Raw genomic sequence first — 23,331 nt, 5'->3', positions numbered from 1 at the left:
CAGTAGAGGTTCAGCAAAGTCACCCTCGCGCACGATGGTCGGCCTCTTCTGCGCCACTCGAAGCAGGCTAGTTATACCAGCATGAGTGACAAGTGCTTTTGTGCTTCATCATTAGATTGTAGCACAATGCGTAAGCTTCTTATTTGATTGTTTTGTAGGTGCTAGGTGCATGTACTTCCTCGCGAGAAAGCTGAGCGAATTCGAAGGAGGTGGTGTAAATGTACTCATATGAAGAGGGTTCCAAGAACAACGAGATCTTTTTAACGAACAGTTTATTGATTTTCAATTACTAGCGATCAAAAGATGCACCGAAGTATAATAGAAAGCAATTAGGAACCATTGTAATCGCCTAGAGACGGACGAAAGAGTGGTTGTTGATTTGAGCTTCCTTCTTTGCCACTTCATGGTGGCATTCCGTCAAGCTTTGAGAGGCGTATGAACATCCACTGTTGTGTACTGGTCATATGTAGTCCTGCAGTTCCACTGTCCCACACGGCGGGTTTCGCATGCTTGATTTGTCCGGAGGGAAATCTTTGAGAGTCCACCGTACCCCTTCCTTCTGCAATGTATAAGCATCAAATGTTAAAAAAAAGGTCACACTGAGAGTCGTCGTACCTTTTTGCTCTTGACTGCAGTCAAATTTATCAGTTCGGGCAGGCTGTGAGAACGGCGGCGGTAGGCGCTGCGTTTAATCGACTAATATGAGATTTCCTTAATCCGCAAGTGTGCCTTATTCGATGCATATTCGCCCTACTAATGGCGGCACCAGTGGTGCTTCAAGTGGAAACGAGGTCCTAGCTGCACGTGCCGGAGCTGGTCTATTATCCGAGTATATATCAAGGCAGCCGAGTCAAGATTCTCCACGTCATCTAGTGCAAGTAAACTGTGCTCGAATACATTGGTTTTGGTAAGACGCTAGATGCCATTAGTATATAGGACAAACTGCATAGCAAGAAAGCTAGCTTTACGATTATGAAAAAAGCTTTATTGCACATGGTGACCGTAGACTTTCTTTCAACATTAATTCGAAACAGCGTGTCTCAAAGAAGTCTGGCTCTTCAGCTGCACTGCTAAATAAAGAGCCACTAATTGTACAAACAACGTTTATAAGTGAATAAATAACTGGTAGTAGCGAAATCATTTAAGGATACAGAGTTTTCAGTAGAAGTAGCGATTCCAAAGCCCTCAAAATACCGAGAAGCATCTATATAAATTTGAATCTTGGGTCCAGGTTTAGTATCAGTAAGCGCTCAAAAAGTCTTTTTAACGAAGTGCTCGGGACCTTTTGAATATTTCATTAAAGAGGGACATTTTGTCGTAAATATTGATTACCGCAATGCTTAGAATATTGCCTATACGTATTTTATTACATAACTCATTTTGTTGTAAAAGCCTTTGCTGTACATGCATATAACAGTATACGTGCTTTAACGGGTTATACAACGTGACCTGTGTTCAAATAACTTTCGACCCGCCAATCGCGGGACAACGTTTTGGAAGGAAAAAAAATTAAACATCATTGTGCTTCACCTGACGCTCTGCTTCACTTGACGCTCTGCACAAGCACGCCCCTGATATCCCGCCCTTGATTGGCTTGCTATACCACACAAATGCGACACTCTTCTCTGTATTGACATCCGCGTTTATTATGACGCAAGCGGAAAAGAGGAAAACAATCAGCAACCAGTGGGGCGTCATTCATGCGAAATCGTACTGAGACATTTGACGAAACAAACTACGTATCGTATACCTCACCTCCGTGTTGTATGTGGCACTGAATCAGCGCGATATGTACAGGCTCTTGCGGCTCCGCGATTTAGCCGTAGTGGCCGTGGCCGTATCCGCCCCCGTACCCTCCTCCACCACCTCCTCCCCCTCCACCGTATCCGCCTCCGTAGTCGTGGTGGGTGCGCTGGTCGTCGAAGTAGTTGGTGTGCCCGTGGCTGAACGTGTAGCCGTGGCCACCGTAGTGATGGCCCGCCTGGCACACGGCCACAAAAGCCAGTGCCACGAGTAGAGTGGCGAGCTGGGAAAGGAATGGAAGGGCCGAAGTTGGCGCGTTTATTTCGTGAATTGAGAGAGAGAAGGTGAAGCTGCAACATTTATGGGCGTTAGCATAACGATCAACTCCGGTTACCGAAAGGAACCATGTCTGTAGAATGAAGCCATTCGTTGCAGCTCCAGTAGACACTATAGCGCCAGATTTCCCCCTAGGCTTTTTATAGAAAACTATGCCCCCCCCCCCTCTCCACACAAACCGCTTTCAACTTTTCACTGCTCCGGCCCTTTGCGGGGCTAAACTTCGTAACTGCACCCCGGCAGCTGATGTGAGCTTGAGATGTTCAGGCTATACAGTCATACGCAACACTCTAAGGTTAAGTCAAAACATTCTGACATAGCGGAATGTTCAACTTGTATGATGAGCGATGTACTTATGTTGCTCTATTTTGGCCGCAAGTTGGCACGACTAGCATTAACAAGTTCCGTGCACAAACGTAGCCACCACCGCTGAAAGGGCTACAGTAGCTCTCCCTACTACACGATGGGCACGCTCGCGAAATATGGCGTCTAATAACGACGTCGATAAACACTGGCAGTTGTTCCTAATTATGCATTAAACTCAAGGTGTTACGAGGTCTCGAATACTAATGATGCGTTCGTCATAAAAGTAGAGGGCCCCCTACATTCAAATCTAACTCAAATTATTTGCCTCGATATATTTACAAGAGAACACGTGTACAGCGACTCACAGATTTCGCATTTCAGTTAACGCAGTCGTCGGTAACTTTTCGGTGCCGACTCAAAAACGGCCTTTCTAAGCCAGCTTACGGTTCGTGCAGTGCTTCACCACACTTAAGACTTAAAAGCTTTGACGTTCCCGTGTGATTCACACGCTTATTTTTATACAGCGAGAGCATGATTTGGATATGACTCTCTGCAAATGCACCTGACATATGCAGCTTTATTCTAAAACATTCGGTGTCCTGCTTCAGTACGTAAAAGGAGGTGACACGTTTACTTGTGCATTTTCTTACGTAATTAATCTTGACGAAAGTGCAATTATACTTCTGTTGTGTAGTCAAGCACATTATATTTTTGCATATAAAGAATCACATCTCAGATTCGAAATACTCGTACAATTCGTGATCGGTTGTATTCATTCCGAGCAAACGAAAAATTGACGCAGTTACGAATTGGCGAGGAGACTGTGGAGACATTGGAGCTAGAGTCTTTATCCTGCTCATTTGTCTGCTCCTCAAACCTTACTTCTATTTCTCACCTGTTGTTATGCAATACTACTGATGACTATGGCAAGCCTCACAAAGTTTCTTATGAATACACTAGAGGGTTGTCTGGCGCCACTGTCTACGGAAACGGGAACGATCGGCGCTGCAGCTTCCGATGAGTAGTACGCGAATTTGTCTACTCATTGTTTTTTCAACTATGTTTGGCTTCGCGTGGCCCGGAACCACTTTGTCACCGGACGAGAGTCAGCAAATGTTCAGTAATTGCACTTCACCACCTTTAGCTTTCAGGCTCACCAATTCAGACCGGCTCACGAAGTTCACAACGGTCCGTTCTCTTGTTCGAAACAAAACCAAAACGCAGCGATAGACAAAGTCACAAATGCGCACGAAGCCTGATTGGGCAAACCTGTGTACTAATCATTATTCCCATGGTGGCTCAACGACCGCAGCGCCACCGTCCCCTACGTAATTTTAGGAAGCTTCATGGTATACTTAGGTATAAAATGCTCTACCCTCTCCCTTCCTCCTCACTGTCACATTTATTTCTCACTTTCTTGCTATACACGCTATGCAAAGCTGTGCTATGCTTTTGTTCATCAACTTCTTCGTCTCTTTATTTCTGTATATTTAATTTTGTATTATTGTCTGTGCTGGGTATCCTTTTTCTTTCCCGCAATTTTTTTTCACTCTCCCACCAACAGCAACACAATCACAAAACTCTCTATCCGTGCGAAGGGAGGCACAGCTGTGTGGAGTGCTTGCTACGCAACGCGCCAAAGCCAGACGGTGTTTCTTGAGCTCGCTCTGCGGACAAACAATGATTGTTCGCGTTCAACCTTCCCGGAACCCCGATATGATTATGCACCTACATCTAAACTCGCGTACCTCCAGATTTCTAGCTCGATCGATATGCGACCACCGCAACTCGACACACGACGTTTGGTTCCGTAGTCGAGCACCGCATAAACGTTGTACCACCGATGCGGATTACCAAAGAATCGACTCAAGTGTGCAATTACAGAAATCGTTTAGCTTACGGTGTTTCTGACAAAACAGGCCTTGATCATAAGGCATTCGCATCGCTAGCAACTTCATCAGTAAGTACTTTCGCTGCCCGAAACACAACTCACCAGCGTCCTCATCGCGTAAGTGTTTTCTCCAAACAGCCTCGGTTCAGCGTTGATAACAGCAAATCCAGTGAAGACCCGACAGACAAGCTACTGTCGTAGCGAACTGCGCTGTTTCGTGGCTTTTATATTGGAAGACACGTGGTGTATGCACAGTCACGTGATAACTATGGCACCTCTTCCCCATTCGATAGAACAAGCATGCGCAGACAGAAAGAAGTCAACGAAAAAAAAAAAACAGACCACAGAAAGGAGCCACGAAGAGAAAACAATGAGTACAACAACCACAACAAACACAACGCGACAGCTAGCCACTGGAGAAGACTGCTAGTCTAAATCGAGACGGTTCGCGCGTCGGCTTTCGCGATCTGGCGCTGCGCGCGCGGTAGGGCTTAATAGCAGCCGTAGACCACAGTAGATCCGTGCGCAGCCAAGCCTGAAGCCACTCGCACTCAGCCTTTTGCGGTGGCCTGGTTGCAATGACTTCCTCGTCCGTCTAGAAGTGCACATGCGTTATACGCACTTGGTCGTGCACCGATGAAGGATTATTAGTGACTGCCCGTTCGAAACAAACACGGCGGAGTGGCCGTAGCTGCATTTTTTTTATTGCCCTTGCATCTAAAAGGGACGGCTAGATGGAAGCGAATAACGTCGCGGAGAAAGCGAAAGTGGTTCGCCAAAGTGGTCCGGCGCCGGCAAATCGAACGAGAGTGACAACCTTCTCTGGACAGGGCTTCGCGATTATGTAGGTCACACCGCGACGAGACGCCCGTTCCTGCACTTTTTTTTTCCTCGCTTTGCGAGGGCCCGCGAAATGTAGAACTCGAACCTAACGAAACGCGAGGCCTGTGCGACAGCCGGTGTACGGGAGGAGCGTCCTGCAACAGGTGGACAAGAATAGCTTCGATCAGTGTGCTCGGTTTAGAACATTGTATAGTATGGTAACCTGCGATTAACGAGCGCCATTGATTGTTGACCTAGTTGGTCCCAGTGTTTACGGAGCTGTTCCAGTAAGCAAAACGCAAGAGTCCCGTGCATAGTGTGATGTCTGTGCACGTGGAAGAAGCCCCGTGTGGTCCAAGTTTCCCGGAGCCCCTCCACTAGGTTGCCTCAAACAGCGTGAGCCACCTTGGGTCGGCAGACTAATAGAAAGACGAATGAATCACTGGTGTAGGGAGCAATCTCAACCAGTGGGAAGACAAAAAATGAAGGATAAAGACGAACATTTAGCTGGACATGTTTCTACATGTTGTTACGAATGCCTTTTGCGAGCAAGCAGACTTTAGACAGCAACGAAAAAAGCTTCTCGCGGCGTGCTGTTCAATCATTGTTTGTCAGAGTGGATGCTTCTGTCGGCGTAAGTGAAGGTACGATAATTTTGCACTATTTTAATTCAATTACATACAGTTTGCTATAGAACGCAAGTCGAATTGCACGTTGTGCATCGGCTTCCAATATCCTGCAAGGAGGCAGGCCCGCGCCCGAAGCCAAGAGAAATACACGCAGGCAATACGCAGTGGCAACTGCCCCCACAGCTAATCAAAGTGGACGATTGGGAAAGTTGGTGATACATGATCTAAGTGTACTACGCGGTAGAAAACACGTACGGGAAAAAGACAAGGACAAGTGCAGTTGCCCTCCTAGATAAGGAGCTTCAATTTCTGGCAAATGGCGCATGCATGTGATTCATTTAATATTCTGCCTCGTGCTTCGCGTGTATGAAGTCTGACGTTTTCTTTTTTCTTTTCAAATGCTACTTTCTTTTCTTTTTTTCTTTTTTCCTGGTTGTCATGTATGCAATGCGGGATGAATAAACATTCAGTTGATAGAAAACTTCGCTTGTCCTTGTCTTTTTCCCGTCCGTGTTTTCTACTGCGTAGTACACTTAGATCATGTACCCCCATAGCTCCTCTCAAGTACGGTACGTGGGTGCACCAATCGGGCCACAAGAGCAATTACCGATGGCATGGACCAATCTTGAAGCCACTGAAAGGAGAACTACACTGCATGTAGCGGGTAACGTTGTTCACACATCTACGACGGAACTACACGCTATCATCGATTTTGCCAAACATTCCGAGTCCACCACTCACAATTTACCCGGTGACAAAAAACTTCCCTACAGGGTAATCACTGACTCCCCAAGAGGCCTTTCGCACTTGCAAGCACACTCGCACTACCACTGCTGTTCCAACAACTGCGTTTATAACGTGCGTCGTCCGCGAGAACAAGGACACAATTAGCATTTACTCTGCGCATTCCGGGTCACAAGGAGGCACCATGAAATGAACGGGCACATCGACTGGTGCGTGCAATGCTATAAATATACTGTCAGCGCAGTCGAAACCACCCGAATACACAGTGCGCTGGGCACCAGAAGAAATTGAACACCGCGATTAGTATGATCCGATGGAAGCAGTAGCCCATGCAAGGCGCTACCGACGAAGCTATTTCGATGTATCCAAGCCATTGGACATACCTCCACTTCTTTCAAGCGCTGACACCCACTGGCAACAGGTACTGTTGCGGCAGGTACAGACTGAAACTCTCCTGACCCCCTCCCTTATGCAGCGTTTTCGCAGAGAGCACCCCAAGTATGGGCATCTGCAACCACTGCAACACCAGAGCAAACCTGACACACCTCATCCGGGACTGCCCACTGTACTCTGGACCCAGGCAACAGGTCATTGCCACAATCCTATCGGAATAGCGTTCTACTTCATTCCAGGCCTGGGCAGAACCCGGGTTCATCAGCGGGATTGCTGCCAACGAGCTATGGCAGTCGCTGCTCGAGTACCTGGACGATCCAAGGCTCCGGCGGTTGGCACTAGGCTCCATCTTGAACGCGGCAGCCAGAACATGAACTCGCAAGACGCTTATTGGGGCTGTATTTTTTGTGCCCCCTCTTTTCTTGTTTTTCTTGTTTTCGTTTTTCATTTAATCGCGTCTCATCGCTCACATTCACCGCAGCCCTCCACGAACGTAAAATGTGAACAAATAAGTGCCAACAACAACAACGCTGACTTGCTACACTAGGACTATCTGGAGTTTTTTCACCTGCGCCTAAACAAAGCAAGCGAGTGTTCTTTGCCTTATGACTCCACAGAAATGTGCCTGTAACTTTCTGGATCAAACCCGTGCCTTCAAGCTCAGCAGCGGGGCATCTTTCGCAACAAGCTGCACTTACGGGCCAGTGTAGATATTAGGAATTTAATTACTGCCATCATTCATTCGTACACAAAACTTTATTTGTGTCCCGAAGCCCGGTCTTTTCAGACCGAGGCGGGCCGCGTCCACGTCGGTACCGTCAGGCCGAGCCTTGTGCCGTCATCGTGGACCTTCTGGACTGCCAGTAGTTGGTCTTGACAAGACGCGCTTCGCACCACCGCCTGCCAGCAAAGCCATTGTTCTTCGGGGTCGGCGAGAGTCGCGGGACAGCTTGCCAGCATGGGTCTGATCCCATTGATGCCATCGCACGCGTCACGGTAACTATTTCTCGTCTGTTGATTTAGGGTCAGGGTATTGGCAGAATCCAATGCGCGCGGAAGACAGACAAAACGGCATTTGTGATTCAAGTTCACCATTGCCGTCGTTGTGGCGTCCACATTAAAATGCAGGTGCGATAACATTGTTCCACGCCGCACATGCCACACGTGTAGACCAAGGGAAGAAACCGCTTCATTACGCCATGAAGGAGCTTGTCCTCTGTACTTATACACTTAAGCAATATGCCAACAATCATTTTATAGTGTTCACATATAGGCTACTACAAGTTTTCTTGCCCAATCTCCCAGGTAATTTGCGTGTGGGGAATTGTGTGGGGATCGGCCAATTTTCTTGGCCAATCCTTCACAGGCAACAAACAGGCAAACGTTAGCCGTGTACAGACCGTGCCCAGAGTAGCGATAAAATTAAGTTTCACTGCCCCGCAACATAACCGCCTCGAGCTCATCCAACCTTCCTTTCAGATACAAGCCATCGGGGTCATTCTCTCGCGGTGAACAGTGCTGGTAGAGAGAGACGTAAGAAAGAAAAAGTGACTTTCTTTAGACCCCAGTTGATAAAAGTGGAATTGATATCTATAGTCTAAACCCCGCATACAGACAAGATCTTGCTGCGAACTGTGATCGTCCGCTATTGGCTCGAGAGGCTTGAACGCACTGATAACCAGGTGTGCACACGGCCATGCTCAGCACTATTAGTTAAAAAACAGACACCGCGTCAAGCAGACAAATACCACGTAGACAACCACCACGGAAGGTGCGCCTTGCCTACTACAGCGCCACTACGTGGGGCCTGTTCGGCTAAATATCGCCGCATCTAAGAAAAAGAAGATGCATAAACCATCAGAGGCACGTCTGCCTCATTTATGTCGATATATATATAACATTTCAAATAAAAATAACGCCACAACAGCAGCGCAGCGGCAAGGTCATCCAGACAGTGTAGCCGGCGAAGGCTCTGGCCAGGGCCCGAACAACAGCAACGGCTGTATTCTGCAGGGAGAACCGCGTTCTTTGCTTCAAATGTCGGTCAAAAACCATGTTTACACGCGCTGACCGCATTGTCCCAGCCGCATAAGAGCGTCGTAGTCTCACTGTTCACACGGCCAGTCACTTGCGCCCTCGATGTTTCCTCGGCTTTGCGATCATCAAGAAAGCGCCCGTTTTACCACAATCCGAACGCAGGCGCTACGGCGGTCCAGTCCTGGCGGTCTACAACTGTGTCGTGTTCAACGACCGCCCTGAATCCCTCGTAGACACGGAAGCGGCTGAAACGTCCGTCGGCCTTCTTGGGTATGGCGATGTTCTTCCAATCATCTGCAGACACGTTCAAGTCACCGGGCGGCTTGCACCAGTGGTCGACGTCGCCGGTGACGAGGGACACCACGAGGCAGTCAGTGTTGAACGGTCTCACGAGAATCGGGAACAGCGTCCTCTTCTGAAAAGACCCGTGGCCAACGCATTTCTGGCAGCCCAACGACTCGCCCCTTCGTCGGTCGACACTGGCGGGCCGAGTGTGAAACAAAACGTCCATGACCTGGGTCTCGGGTGCCACTACTCGGGTTGTATGCGTCAAAATATTTCACAGAGATGACCTTTGCTGACCGGCAGCAGTGACCGCTTGTTGTTGTTGTTGTTCTCCTATCGTTAGTGGCGCATACCCACTGTGGGGGATTGGCCAAGAATCGAGTGGCTTTAAAATTTACTGTTCAGATTTAGAATGATGGAGGTATAACAGAAAGATTACCGATAGCCTATAGGCAAGTGTGGTGCTTAATGTAATGCATAGAAATATTTACATAAACAAATTTATTCTTAGAATAGAGCATTATTAGTGACCGCTTCTTCTTTGTAGTCAGCGCACGCTCACCAGCCCCTCGTGGTCACGAGCCTTGTTCGTGTTCCGTATCTTTTGTGGCTCATACCCACTGAGAAGCTTAGGCAAGAATTGAGTGGTCTAACAAAATCTTATGAAATTTCAAAGTAGTGGAGATTCTAGAATAAAACATTTAAAAAATTTCAAACAAAATTTTGTTGCTTACTCAAATGTACCAAACGTAATGCTTTGTTATTAGGGACAGGTAATAAATTGAGTCGACACCCTATTTTTCAAAAATCAAATAAACAAAGTAAAAGTTAGGCATGTGTCAACACAGATAAGGATAATAATATATATTAGTTTGTTAGTCATTTGGTTTCATTCACATAACTCCACACAGCCACTCAAACTTTCGTACTGGTGAACCCAGAAATAGAGGCTCCAAAAGACAAAATCACGGGCCCGACCAAATTCATTCCAATAGAACTTCCTAACTTGGATGTTCGAGCTGTAGATCTTCGAGCCTACAGATCAAAAAGGAATGATCTATAGTTTCCAGATCGCCACAGAAGGCGCACATTAGAGAAAGAGCCTGACCAGACCTGTGTTGTTATAAATTTAGTTTCGGCACTCGATAATGTAGCCTCGTAATTGCCACTTCTAACGTGTGTCAGAAAAAGATCGGCGCCAGGGATTTAATAAGTGCTAATATTCTGTGTAATTTGTCAATGCTGTACCTGCAAAGCTTTTGATAATGTTACGCCTGCGAAATCGCGCAGCCGTCACTTCAGCGGATTGTTCAAAACGAGGTAAAATTGACCCACTGATTGATGACTTCGCTAAAGAACCAGCCATTCCGTTTAGGAGCATACCTTTATGACTAGGAACTTAGGCTAATGGAACTTTTCTGAAATGTGTCGATATGAGCACGGGAAACACGCTTATTATGTGTGAGTCAGCCCCAACAAAAAGTGCAGCGTAGAGACAGAGAATATGCAACTGTATTAGTGGATGTATTTTTGTGTTCAACTTTCGTAAGGAGGGTACCGCTGCCAGAAATTCAACCACAAAAAGAAAGCAGGTGTGAAATCTCAAACATGATTGTCATTCTCTTTCATCTTTTGCTGAACAGACATTCGGTGCTTGTGTGTTTGTTACCTAACGGAAACTGGATCATACTCACGAGGGTGTTTGACCACACTGTTCATTATAAAGAGAAATAAAATGTTATGCAACAAAAATAAAAAAATTACAGAATATCTATGAAGTCAATGATGATGAGTGGGCGAAGCGTCCATCCGTCCATCTGTCCCTCCGATCCCCACTTTATTCGATTGATTGATATTGTGGGTTTAACCTCCCGGCAGACACCGTAGTAGAGGGGTCCGGAAATTTCGACCACGTGGGGTTCTCTAACGACACTCACATCTGAGCACACGGGTCTACAGCACTTACGCCTCCATCGAAAATGCAGCCGCCGCAGCCGCGATTTGATCCCGCGACCTGCGGGTCAGCAGCCAAGTACCTTATCCACTAGACTAGACCACTGCAGCGGGGCTCCCCGCTTTAATCATCATCTATAAGAATGGCCTACTGCCATCTAGTGGTATTATATACAAAGATAGAGAATAAAACGTTTATTATGTTTTTCTGCGCGAGTAGATAGATGAGTGGCATCCTTAGTTCGGGATTTAATTGGCGCGAACCACGATCCTCACAGTTTCCCAAGGGCATCTTATATTGAATTCGACTTAAGACACACACAGCCATCTCGCGAGAAATTCATGAACTAGAGTTGGTGGCATACTACGGACGGAGGAGGGAACGACCCACCCCCTGGAGAGCTTCACCCCTAAAACGACGGAAAAGTGAAACATGACTTCAGTGAAAATTCAGCGATAATAGAGTAGTCGTGACCAACCCCTCCCCTGAAGGGTAACCTTGGGCACACATGTGATCACTCTTTATCGAGCAGGAACAACCCCTTAAGATGTGCCCTTGAAGTACATGTTATTATACATTCTCAAATATTATTGACTTCCTGTTGGGTAAGTTGGTGTCGTCAAAAATGTCGTCAAATATTAATATTGGCTCCAGGACATCACGGGGCATGAGTGCACATGGCCACGATGCGCCGAGCGTCAGCACAGCTACCCTGGCCGCGCACGTAAGCAAGTCCTGCACATATTAGTGTGATTCTTAATCTGCTTCTAATGAATCCCACTTGTCCCACAAGAAACAGCTAGTGAGCGTTGCGTGTGCGGAGACCAGGTCTTCAACTTGACAGCACGGGCCGACACATGAGAAAGCCACAGCGATTCCTGGAGGCATGACTTCCACGTCTTCCGCTACATATGTTAGACTTCACTTGAGAAAAATATCTCGTAGAATCGATTAAGCAATTACATTATTGTCGGCTACGTAATGTTGCCATCTATTCAGATACCAAAACAAACACGGCTGCTTCCTAGACGAATCACTTTAATCCTACTGTTATAGAAAACGAATTGTGTCACGGCTAACGCACAAGATAAATGCGTATTACGATTCGTAAACATGACACCACCCAAAGTCAATGTGGTTCTCTAGTCTTTCGGTGGCACTGCTGCCCCCGATTCAGTAGTAGACCTACGGGAGGCCTTAGAACTGCCAGGACTGCTGCGGCTCTTTCGTCTCTTTTTGCTGGATGACCTAGAGTTCTCCACGCTGGTGGAGCCGGACTTCTTGCTCAGCGGACGCTGCTCAAGCGTTCGTTTCATGTGGAGCAACGACATCCGGCTCGATACCGAAGCGCGCTTGGCCTCGATCCGGGCTTCCTCCACAACCGTCGTGCGCGGCAGGGTCTGTACAATGAGCAGGCAGGCGAAAAGCACAACTCCTGTTATGGCGAAGACAATGTCCTCGCGTCCTATCGGCCTCAGGACGAGCGTGGTCGCCGCGCACATGGCCGCTACACGTCCGCAACCGAACGCCCAGCAGGCGGCGCCGGCCCGCACCGCCGATGGAAACAGCTCCAGGATGTATGTGAAGCAGTGGACCAGAACCACGTTCGACACTCCCTTGGACAGTATGAGCAACGTCTTGGCAATGGTGCCAGATCCGGAGCCCACGGCGACACTCAGCGTGCATTGGATGCTAGCTACAAGCACGAAGCAAGCGCTAAGCACCGTAACAAGCGCCACGCCCTTGATCAGGAAGTGCATAACCACGTACATGGTCAGAGTGACGACAACCGCGAGGCTCTGGATGGTGTAGTCGTTATATTGCGCCGCTGAAAACGCGTCCACGTAGAAAACGAAGCATATGGAGAAGCAGACGGCGAACATGGCGAACGCTCGACGCCGCAGGGAGCGAGCGTCGACCAAGTCTTCTTGGTCGACGCCATCGCGACCGGCTCTGCAGTTCATCTGCTCCTTGAGCTTTTCCACGAGACAACCTGTGACCGCAAGTGGGAAGCTGTTGATTGTGGCCGCTTCCATCATGATTGCCTCGGCCTCGTCAAGGCGCCCTTTCGCGACCAGCCAGCGGGGTGACTCGCTGGCAGTAGATAATACGGGCAGCAGCAGGACCGTCGGTGCGAGGAATACGAGCTGCTTGAGACGCCAGTCGATGACCAGAGGTCTGATGGCGACGAACCAGATCTCGCACAACTCGAGGCCCAGAACAGCCAGGAAGAGGACTTGCTGCGGCCTTTGTGCGTGCGTCATAAACTCGAACGGTATGATGATGGTGAAAACGACGAGCACGGCGGCACTGCCCCCGGTGAGAAAGCGGGCCACAGCGTAGTGCACGTACCCCGCCGCTAGGAAGGTACTCGCCGTGAATGCCACCACCGCTGTGGCCGTCCCCAACATCATGACTCTTCGGCCGACGTAATCCGCGAAGGCTCCGCACGCGGTGAGAGCAATGAAAGCGCCGGTATTCTGTACGGCCAACAGGGCCGCGGGTAGAAAGCGTCGGTTGCACACCATGCTCCAAGTACTCACAGCACTGATCTTGGCGGTGCTGACGTCATAGTCCCAGTCTTCGCAGGGAGCATCGGCCATGTCGGTGGTGTTGCGGTGCTCGTTAAGTACGCACCGATTGTACCATCTAGCGGCAACTTCAGAGCCGTCCTTCGTATAGCCGACAGAACTGCCGAGTTCAGTGGGTAGCTTGCAGCGTTCGTAGACGCGGCAGTGGCTGAAATGTCCGTCGCCCTCCCTCGGTATGGCGATGTCCTTCCAATCGTCTTCAGAGATGTTGAATCCTTCGGGTTGCTTGCACCAGTGGTCGACGTCGCCGGTGATGAGCGACACCACCAGGGTTTGGCAATTAACCGAGAACAATCCCAGGACAATGAGAAAGAGCATCCTCTTCTGATAAGGGCCATAGCCGAAGGCTTCGGCGCAGTCGAAGGACTCGCTTGTGCGAAGATCGTCACCGGCCAGTTTCCGGGGAAACAAGAAGTCCATCCCCGAGTTTTGACACGCACTGCTTTTGAGGTGCAGGAAGTCTCTATTATGCCAGAATTTTATATTCCAGGCGTGAGCGATATGTCTGAATACTAGCCCAAAGGTAGGATTCTTCTTCTTCGTCGTCCTCAGCGCGCGCTGGTGCTTGTCCTATCAAATCACGTGATGGGACAAATTTACTGTGTCATTTTCGGGGGAAACAGCGTCTTCAGTGCGTATCGAAACCGAAATTGGAGTTTTGTGGCTTTCAAAGTTGTCCCTTACGTGCCGATAAACATTTTGTAAAGGCCTGAATTCCAACATTTTTTCGTGACGATTTGCAAGCTCGTCACACTGAGTGTAGGGAGCCTTCATGTGCACACGTCTGTGTGTTTTAGGGTGGTGACAACTTCGATCATGGTTGCTTACAACTGGCTGAAACGGCCGTCATACTTGATGGGCCACCACGTTGGTTCCAGTGTTTTCCGTCATTTCGGACAAGTCGGGAACCAGAACATTCTCACGCCCCGTCTCCAGATGCTCGTGCATTGCGGAACGCACCACCCAGGCATTCGCAATTCAAGGCTCTTGTATGGTATCATTTATTGCGAGGATGGTGTCACAGCGGGTGCTAGATCCAGAGCGATGTGGTAGACGCAGCCTATACCTCAGCTTGCACACCCGCGCCGGTGGAGTGCAGAGGCGCAGAAACGCTTGGCCGCGAGAGCCAACATGGCGCTTGTTGCCATGAAAACCGGTACTGGCAACATTGTGTTTTAGCGGGTGGCGGAAAGTGGTGGGTCAAAGGCTGACACCACCCTGAAACACGGAGACGAGCGCACTTGAACGCTCCCTAACCGAGTGTTGTTCGGTTCACTTCATTTGCCGGTGATAGCCACAATATCGCTGAACTGTGAGCTTCCTAAAACACGACGTGCATTTCAATAAAGCCGCCGCGCATGCACAAGTTGACCTCCTAGAAAATGTCCTAGTAGAAAATAGATTTTATTTAAAAGAGCGTGAACTCAGCTAAATTTTGTTCCGGCATGCTAGTCTCTACGAGTGAGAAGAGAAAGAAAAAGAACTTGAGAAAAAATGAAAGAAAGAAAGAAAGAAAGAAAGAAAGAACTTAAGAAAAAAGGGAAGAAAGAAAGAACTTGAGAAAAAAGGAAAGAAAGAAAGAAAGAAAGAACTTGAAAAAAAAGAAAGAAAGAAAACAAAGAAAAGGAAGGAAGGAAGGAAAGAAGGAAGGAACGAAGGAAGGAAGGAAGGAAGGAAGGAAGGTTAACCAGACGCGTGTCCGGTCGGGGAAAGGAAATTAGGGATTTAAAAAATTAGAGGACCCTAAAGCTTCGCCTTTAAGAGTTGAACGCGATAGCAACATCCTGTTCTTAGAGCGTACTTCAAACACTTAGTGCATGAAACCTTTTTCCAATTTGCTAAGTGCCCACTACGTGGCTTTAGTGGAACAGGCGCAGTAGCGTGTGTGCCTTTTGTAGTGGGGTACAGGCTTTCAATCACGAAGCCATTATGGTAATCACATATTCTGACACCCGTCGGCGATGGAGGCTTGTACCACGCGTTATTATTGCAATATTTCATGTTACAATTCTGAAGCATGTATACGGGACGCGTGTGTTTGTGAAGCTAGAAAGCTACTTTCACTGCATTTTCGAGCAGAGGAAGTTCTCACTGTTTTCACAAGCAGAGGCATGGCCGTGTGGTAGAACGTCCGCTTGCCACGCAAACAACTTGGGTTCGTTTCCACTTGGACACAACCAACCCTGGTTCGATCCCCAAACAGCTCCACGATTTTTAATCATTAATTTTATTTTATTTGCATCGTTCTCGAGTTTTTGGTCACAACCATCTACGCCGACATCGACACCGAAATTTCTGCAAAACAAGCTCTTTAACGCTATCGCGTGAATAGAGAGAAATCAAGCCTATGGGAGCACAAAGACAAAACACTGCTGTGTTCTAAGATAGTATTCCACTGCTTTGTTGCATGGTGTTCCGAGATGAAAAACTGCTGTGTTCTATCTCAGGTGCCTTACGTTGCACTGCAGGTAAACAAGTAATGATTCCTACTGAAGACTTGCAAATACTGAACACAGAGTATTCAGCACCTGTTGCGCGTGTTGTCGAGCGTACGGTGATTTGATAAAGCGATAAAGCACGATGATTGGAAGTGCAATGACTGGACGCTTTATTGTGCTTAGAAGCGCTGTGAATGGGTACCAGTGTAGAAGGACTGATAGCTGGGCCAGCTGGTGACAGTACTTGAACATATTTGAATTCAGCGCACGACTACGCGGACACAAAAGAAGAAGGAACAAAGCGCAGCGCTGACTCGCAACTGAATTTTTATTGGAAATCATGAACGGAAAAGGAATACTGCAACCTTCACGCCCATGTGACCACACTAACCCCCGTATTCAGAAACGCTGCTTGACATGAACTTGACTTGTTGACTCACTCTCTGAATTTGCTCACATAGAAAGGGCAGCGCGAAAACTCGGGAAAAAAGAAGGACAGTAGAGACAGAGCGCTGACTAACAACTTAAATTTTATTGCCATCACTTGTGCATATACGTGCCTAAAATGTGATTAAGAGGAGGTTTAGAAGCAAGAAAAGAAGGCTGGTTTTAACCAGCGCTAAATACTGCAAACGATAAAACCTTCAAAAGAACTCGCGCACGCGTGGTTAGTGAAATGCGTCAGGTCATGATAAAGCAAATGATGCGGAAAATCAAAGAAAGCCTCTAAAATAACTAATTTCAGCGTCAGGCAAGGAAGGCCTGCTTACGCACTGGTCACTTGCTTCATGAATGAAAAAAGCCTCAACAATCTCGCGCTTTATCTTATCCCTCCCCATTTAAAAAAAACTGAGTACTATGAAAGTCAGGAGAGCAGCCACAATGCCTGCAATGGTCAGCCAGAAAACCACTGGTCGTATTGCGTACATTATAGTCATGCTCCTTCGCCCTTTCATTAAAACACCAGCCAGTCTGACCAATGTAATCAAGTCCACAGCTTAAAAGAAACCTATAAACAACATTGGAAATACAATCTGTGAACCTGTTCCTGTGCTTGGTTGTGCACCCAGGGCGTTTTCCTCTGTAAGCCATGCCACATAACCTCGAGAGTTTGTAGGCGCGGACAGTACAACTTGCACGTCATGCTTCGATGCAATTCTCTTCAAGTTATGCGAGAATTTGTGAACATATGGGATAACTTGCACATGCTTCTTTTTTCTGCCATCTTTTTGTTTAGTTTGATCGCGTTTCATGTTCCGTAGCAGGGTCTCGCACACCGCAGAAATTATTTACGGAGGGTAACCCGCCTGCTTCAATCTGGTAACCTGTGCATTAAAGCTGGATGAAATGACATGTACACACGACTTATTCAGGGCTGAATGCAGACAGATCACTGCAATGCTTCGCTTAACAAGCTTTGAATGGGTACTGTCATGACGTAACAAGGGTTTCTTGGATCTAGGATTACACTTCCAACAGATGTGATTATCGCCAAAAAGCAAGCCAATGTCAAGAAATCGCAACGCTCGCTTATCAGGCTTTTCATGCATAAATTTCAAACCTTGGTTTTCACTCTGAAACAAATGCAAAACGTCATAGATGACATGTCAAGGTCATCAACATCATTCAAAATTACTAGAAAAACATCCACATACCTGAAGATCTTGACAACTTGTGGTACTTGCAATTTATCATAAATGCGGCAACCAACGACCAACAAGAAAAGATCACACAACACAGGAGCCACAGCTGAACCAATGCATATGCCCTTTCTTTGAACATAAAACTTATCAAAATTCACAACTGTAGAAGACAAATAGAACTCTAAGAGTCTAACAAAGTCATCATCAGAAACAACTGCTTCACCTGAGAACTGAAGTTCACCATATTCCTGAACCCTATCTCAAAAAGCCTGCAGCAGTCCTTCGGGTGGCACAGAATAATAAAGTTTTTCAATGTCGACCAGAAAGCCGTTAAAAGAGCCAGATTTCAAACCTTGTAGGTGCAGCATGAAATCCTCAGACTTGCGGATGACAAAGGGATCATCCTTCACTAAAACTTGAAGGTGCCTTTGCAGGTAACGGTGGACGTGGCGTTGCCAGGTGGTATCTTCAGACACAATGGTACGAAACGGAACATCGGGTTTGTGACTTTTCACGGTAAAAAAGACTTCAATGAAGCCTTTTTCTTCTTTCTTTGTCCTTGCCTTGAGGTTCTGTAGGTTCAATTCCTCTAGCAGTTGAAGTGCATGCCGTTTCTGTTTTGAAGCATCAAAGGGTACGTCCTTGAAGTTCTTTACCATTGCCAATTGTGACTTTTCTCAAAACAGAGTGTTCGATAGGACAGCGAAGCTTCCTTCCTTGTCTGTTTCCAGTAATGTTAACTGCAGTTCCTTCAGCGTCCTCGAAATCTTCTTTAGGGGCTGATCGATCGAACGATGGGAAGACGTGCATCGTGTCAAGCACTCATCCCCTTCGGAAATAACTCGATCTTTCTCATTTTCACCGCAACAATCAGCCACTTGACGGGCCAGGGAGAGGAGGCCCTGGGGTGTAAGACAGGGCTCATAACTGAATTTCGGTCCTTTCTCCAGAACATGCTTAACGTCGTCAGGAACCACGGCATTACCAAGCACAAACACGTTGCCTTGCTTAACGCAAGAGGCCTTGCGCTCAGAAGTGAGGTTCGTGAGAGCACGCCGCCACAAGAACTCAGTAGACACAGCCGCTTGTTTCTTGAGGGCATACAGGCGACGCGATTCCTTGAAAGGCTCAGCACCGGTTATCACGAGAACACACAACCAGTCTTGAAACATCCTCACCTGTCGCCAATATTCTGATTTCGGAATCTTGCAAAAAAGCTTGCAGTGGCCCCAAGAAGGTTGGGCAACACCGAAAAGACATTGCACTTCTTTGGGAACCTGCTTGCGCTTGATGCAGTAGGACATAAACCTGGATTTGTATAGGGTTTGCGCGATGAGGTTGGCACATTCAATGACAGGATCCGAACGAGAACTATTAGACAGGAAAGGGCCCATTGTATAAGAAATTTGCTCGAGAAGTACTTTGGTTTGGGCTAGTTGGTTTATAGTGCTCACATAGAAAGGGCAGCGCAAAAACTCTGAAAAAAGAAGGACAGTATAGACAGAGCGCTGACTAACAACTGAAATTTTATTGCCATCACTTGTGCATATATACGTGCCTGAAATGTGATTGAGAGGAGGTTTAGAAGCAAGAAAATAAGGCTGGTTTTAACCAGCGATAAACACTGCAAACGATAAAATCTTCAAAGGAACTCGCGCAAGCGTGATGAGTGAAATGCATCAGGTCATGATAAAGCAAATGACACCGAAAATCAAAAAAACCCTCTAAGATAACTAATTTGAGCGTCAGGCAAGGATACGGAAGGCCTGCTTACGCACTTGTCACCTGCATCATGAATGAAAAAAGCCTCAACAATCTCGCACTCTATCTTATCCCTCCCCATTTAAAAAAACCGAGAACTACAAAAGTAAGGAGAGCAGCCACAACGCCTGCAATGGTCAGCCAGAAAACCACTGCTCGTATTGCGTACATTATAGTCATGCTCCTTTGCCCTTTCATTCTGCGGTGTGTGAGACCCTGCTACGGAACATAAAACGCGATCAAACAAAACAAAAAGATGGTAGAAAAAAGAAGAAACATGTGCAAGTTATCCCTTATGTTCCCAAATTCTCGCAAAACTTGAAGAGAATTGCATCGAAGCATGACGTGCAAGTTGTACTGTCCACGCCCTACAAACTCTCGATGTTATGTGGCATGGCTGTCACAGGTCCCATTAATTAGGGAGACGATCGCCGGGCTAATTCCAAGGGCCGAAGTATCGGCCCCCCGAACCACACCACGAAAGCATGGACAATTTAGAAGTGGACCTATTTGGCGCGCCAGCGGACGCCGGCTGTGGCTCAAAGAACAAGTCAGAGCCGAGAGTTGATAAACAAAACAAAATTATATTCTCAGCTATGGCAGATCAAAACGATACACAAGTATGCACACTCCACAATAGTTGAATACAATATGTCACCAATCAAACAATGTACTACACAGTACAATCAGCCACACTCGAAACAACGGACACAGACAACAATACGCACTACAATGCAGTCGCATGCATCGAACAACCAAGACACTTAAAGACTAAAGAGTTAGAAAACTTATTCAGTCCAAAGTTCTTGGAATAAAAGTCTGAATGATACTCTTCCGAGAATCACTCACTTAAAGTCCAGTGTTGTTGTCGCTCCGCTGCCTCCGAAGTTTCTCTTCCAGGAAACCTCGCGTCTTCAATTGGCCGCTCTCCAAGCTTCAAACTTCTTCGCCGGAAACACGTCGGCTTCCCACACGCAGCTGTTGCCACGCGTCTTCGCTCGATAACGGTAGACACACACTCTTGCCTGTAGCTCGAGTGTTCACCCCTCAGGTTGAAATCCTCTTCTCCTCCTTTGTCACGGAAGACAAAAAGGCTTCGCCCACAAGGCGGAACACCCTACGCACTCTGGCGCATACCTTCTTCTTCTCCTGCTTTGTCACTAAGGACAAAACCTTCACCGACAGACGCGGCGGGAGACCCTACGCACTCTGGCGCTAACTTCCTTCATCTCCTGATCTCCCATCTCGGCTGCCCGATTAAATACCTTCCGCGCGAGATTCCAGAAAGTTCTCATCATTTCGTCGGTGCGATACGCAGCGAAGGCTGGGGGAAAGCGCGAGGCGGTTCGACGGCCGTCCGCGACGGATGACGCAACCCGGCACCACCACGCCCCTTTCCATCGAGAAATTTCCAGGGCTTCCTCGGCCGCCGGTGTGAGGTGAGTAGGTTCGTCGGCGAACCTACACTTCCGAGAGGGGAGAGGGACGAACGCCCGGGGAGTCTTTGGATGCTTGTTTTCTTTTTTTTATCGTTCACCTCTCGGCGCTTCGTCGCGAGAATTTGGCGGCGCACCCTTTTTTGAGCGCTCGTTTTGTGACAATGGCCTACAGAGAAAAACGCCCTGGGTGCACAACCAATCACAAGAACAGGTTCACAGATTGTATTTCCAATCTAGTTTATAGGTTTCTTTTAAGTTGTGGACTTGAGTACATTGGTCAGACTGGCAGGTGTTTTAATGAAAGGGCGAAGGAGCATGACTATAATGTACGCAATACGACCACTGGTTTTCTGGCTGACCATTGCAGGCGTTGTGGCTGCTCTCCCGACTTTCATAGTACTCAGTTTTTTTTTAATGGGGAGGGATAAGATAAAGCGCGAGATTGTTGAGGCTTTTTTCATTCATGAAGCAAGTGACCAGTGCGTAAGCAAGCCTTCCATATCCTTGTCTGACGCTGAAATTAGTTATCTTAGAGGCTTTCTTTGATTTTCCGTGTCATTTGCTTTATCATGACCTGATGCATTTCACTCATTACGCGTGCGCGAGTTCCTTTGAAGATTTTCTCGTTTGCTGTTTTTATCGCTGGTTAAAACCAGCCTTCTTTTCTTTCTTCTAAACATCCTCTCAATCACATTTTAAGCACATATATATGCACAGGTGATGGCAATAAAATTTCAGTTGTTAGCGCACTGTCTGTACTGTCCTTTTTTCCCGAGTTTTTGCGCTGCCCTTTCTATGTGAGTACTATGAACCAACTAGCCTAAACCAAAGTACTTCTCTGGATTTCGTGCCGACCGGTTGAGCTCCCGCGATCTCCGACGACACCGCAGCTCTATCCAACTGGCTCGCCCTACGCTATCTCCTGCCACCGACAAGAGCTCTCGCTGAGTCCTGCGACTGTGTCCATCTTTCCTATCTTCTCCTTACTTCCGTGCGTTGCTGTCCCTGCCACACTCTCTCCTTCCTTTCCTCTCTATCTCTATACCTTGAATCCTATTCTTTCAATCCCTCCTTACCCCCATCCCTCGTGAGCTACTGTTGAGGTGTCGCACAGTGATGTAGACAGTTGCGTGGCTGACTTTCCTCTTTTCTTTATTAATCACATAAGAACTTGACTTGCCACCGACTTCAATGCAACACAAACGCGTTTTGAACGCGCTGTCTTTAGGCGGTGCCAAGGCAGCACGAACGCACGTACGTGTTTCAAACACGCTGCATTGATGGTGGTTTCGAGTCAACTTCCAAGTCAAGGATTGACGCGAAAATGATTAAGTGATGACATCACTATAGGACCTCGTCATAAGGACACAGATCGGCAAAATACATGACCTCACACGACATGGAATCGTCCCTTGCATCATATCATAATCATAGGTCGGCCATTCGCGGAGGCAGCGTTACATCAAGTTAGGTACGGAAACCGTGCAATGCCTCCGAACCGGCAGACAGTTCTATATCACGTTAACTGCAGAAAACTTTCGGAAAGGTTGAGGAGATGGATGAATAAATCGACTAAGAAAAAAAAGATGGCTGTAGTCTTTGGTCCGTCATATGCAAATGCATATTACCATTGTGGGTCGTTTTGTCAACTAATATTCATTGGCCATTAATAACAATAGAACATAATACTTTTTTATAGAATACAGATAAAAGGTCCGCGACTACAAGTGGTTTGCTAGACTCCTTTACATGCATTCCTCGTTAGAGGGAGATTGTTTGCCCCAAGATGTTTCGCCTCATGTTCGCTTGGAATTATTGTACCTATTTTTTTTTTTTTGCAGTGTTATACGCTCGTATTTATTTGTCACTGTCTACACAGCCTGTCGTAGTTGTGTACAGTTCTGCGTCAAATTTTTATCCTACTTTCTTTCTCTCGAAGTTGCCCGCCACGGTGATCTATTGGCTAAGGTACTCGGCTGCTGACCCGCGGATCGCAGGTTCGAATCCCGGCGGCGGCGGCTGCATTTTCGACGGAGACGAAACTCCTGTAGGCCCGTGTGTTCAGATTTTAGTGCATGTTAAAAAAAAACTAGGTGATCGAAATTACCGAAGCCCTCCACTACGGCGTTTTTTTTTCATAATCGTACAGTGGTTTTGTTACATTAAGCCCCACATATTGATTCAATCCCTTCAAGCTCTCATCACCAAATCACTGTGATACTTTCTTACTCGTCATACATTTCAATTACTATAATCAAACATTTTACCATTTCGGTGTTGCACAACGCACATTTTCTCCTATCTGTGGTGTGCATGAAA

General features: G+C 47.2%; 1 protein-coding gene across 1 annotated transcript; it reads right to left on the bottom strand.

Moving 5' to 3' along the window:
* Nucleotides 1–12,282: 12,282 nt before the first annotated feature.
* LOC142768264 (solute carrier family 22 member 7-like) lies at nt 12,283–14,236 on the bottom strand. The gene has a single exon (XM_075870218.1). The coding sequence runs from the start codon at nt 14,149–14,151 to the stop codon at nt 12,283–12,285; it is 1,869 nt and encodes a 622-aa protein (XP_075726333.1). The 5' UTR covers nt 14,152–14,236.
* Between the last annotated feature and the right edge of the window lie 9,095 nt (nt 14,237–23,331).

Source organism: Rhipicephalus microplus, chromosome 8 (assembly GCF_043290135.1).
Source record: "Rhipicephalus microplus isolate Deutch F79 chromosome 8, USDA_Rmic, whole genome shotgun sequence".
Lineage (NCBI taxonomy): Eukaryota > Metazoa > Arthropoda > Arachnida > Ixodida > Ixodidae > Rhipicephalus > Rhipicephalus microplus.
The sequence above is the reverse complement of the archived record's forward strand: the minus strand, read 5'-3'. Positions and strand labels throughout refer to the sequence as shown.

Bases quoted from the DNA above. Each gene is read 5' to 3' on its own strand.
- LOC142768264 (XM_075870218.1), bottom strand. From the start codon at position 14,151: ATGGACTTCTTGTTTCCCCGGAAACTGGCCGGTGACGATCTTCGCACA.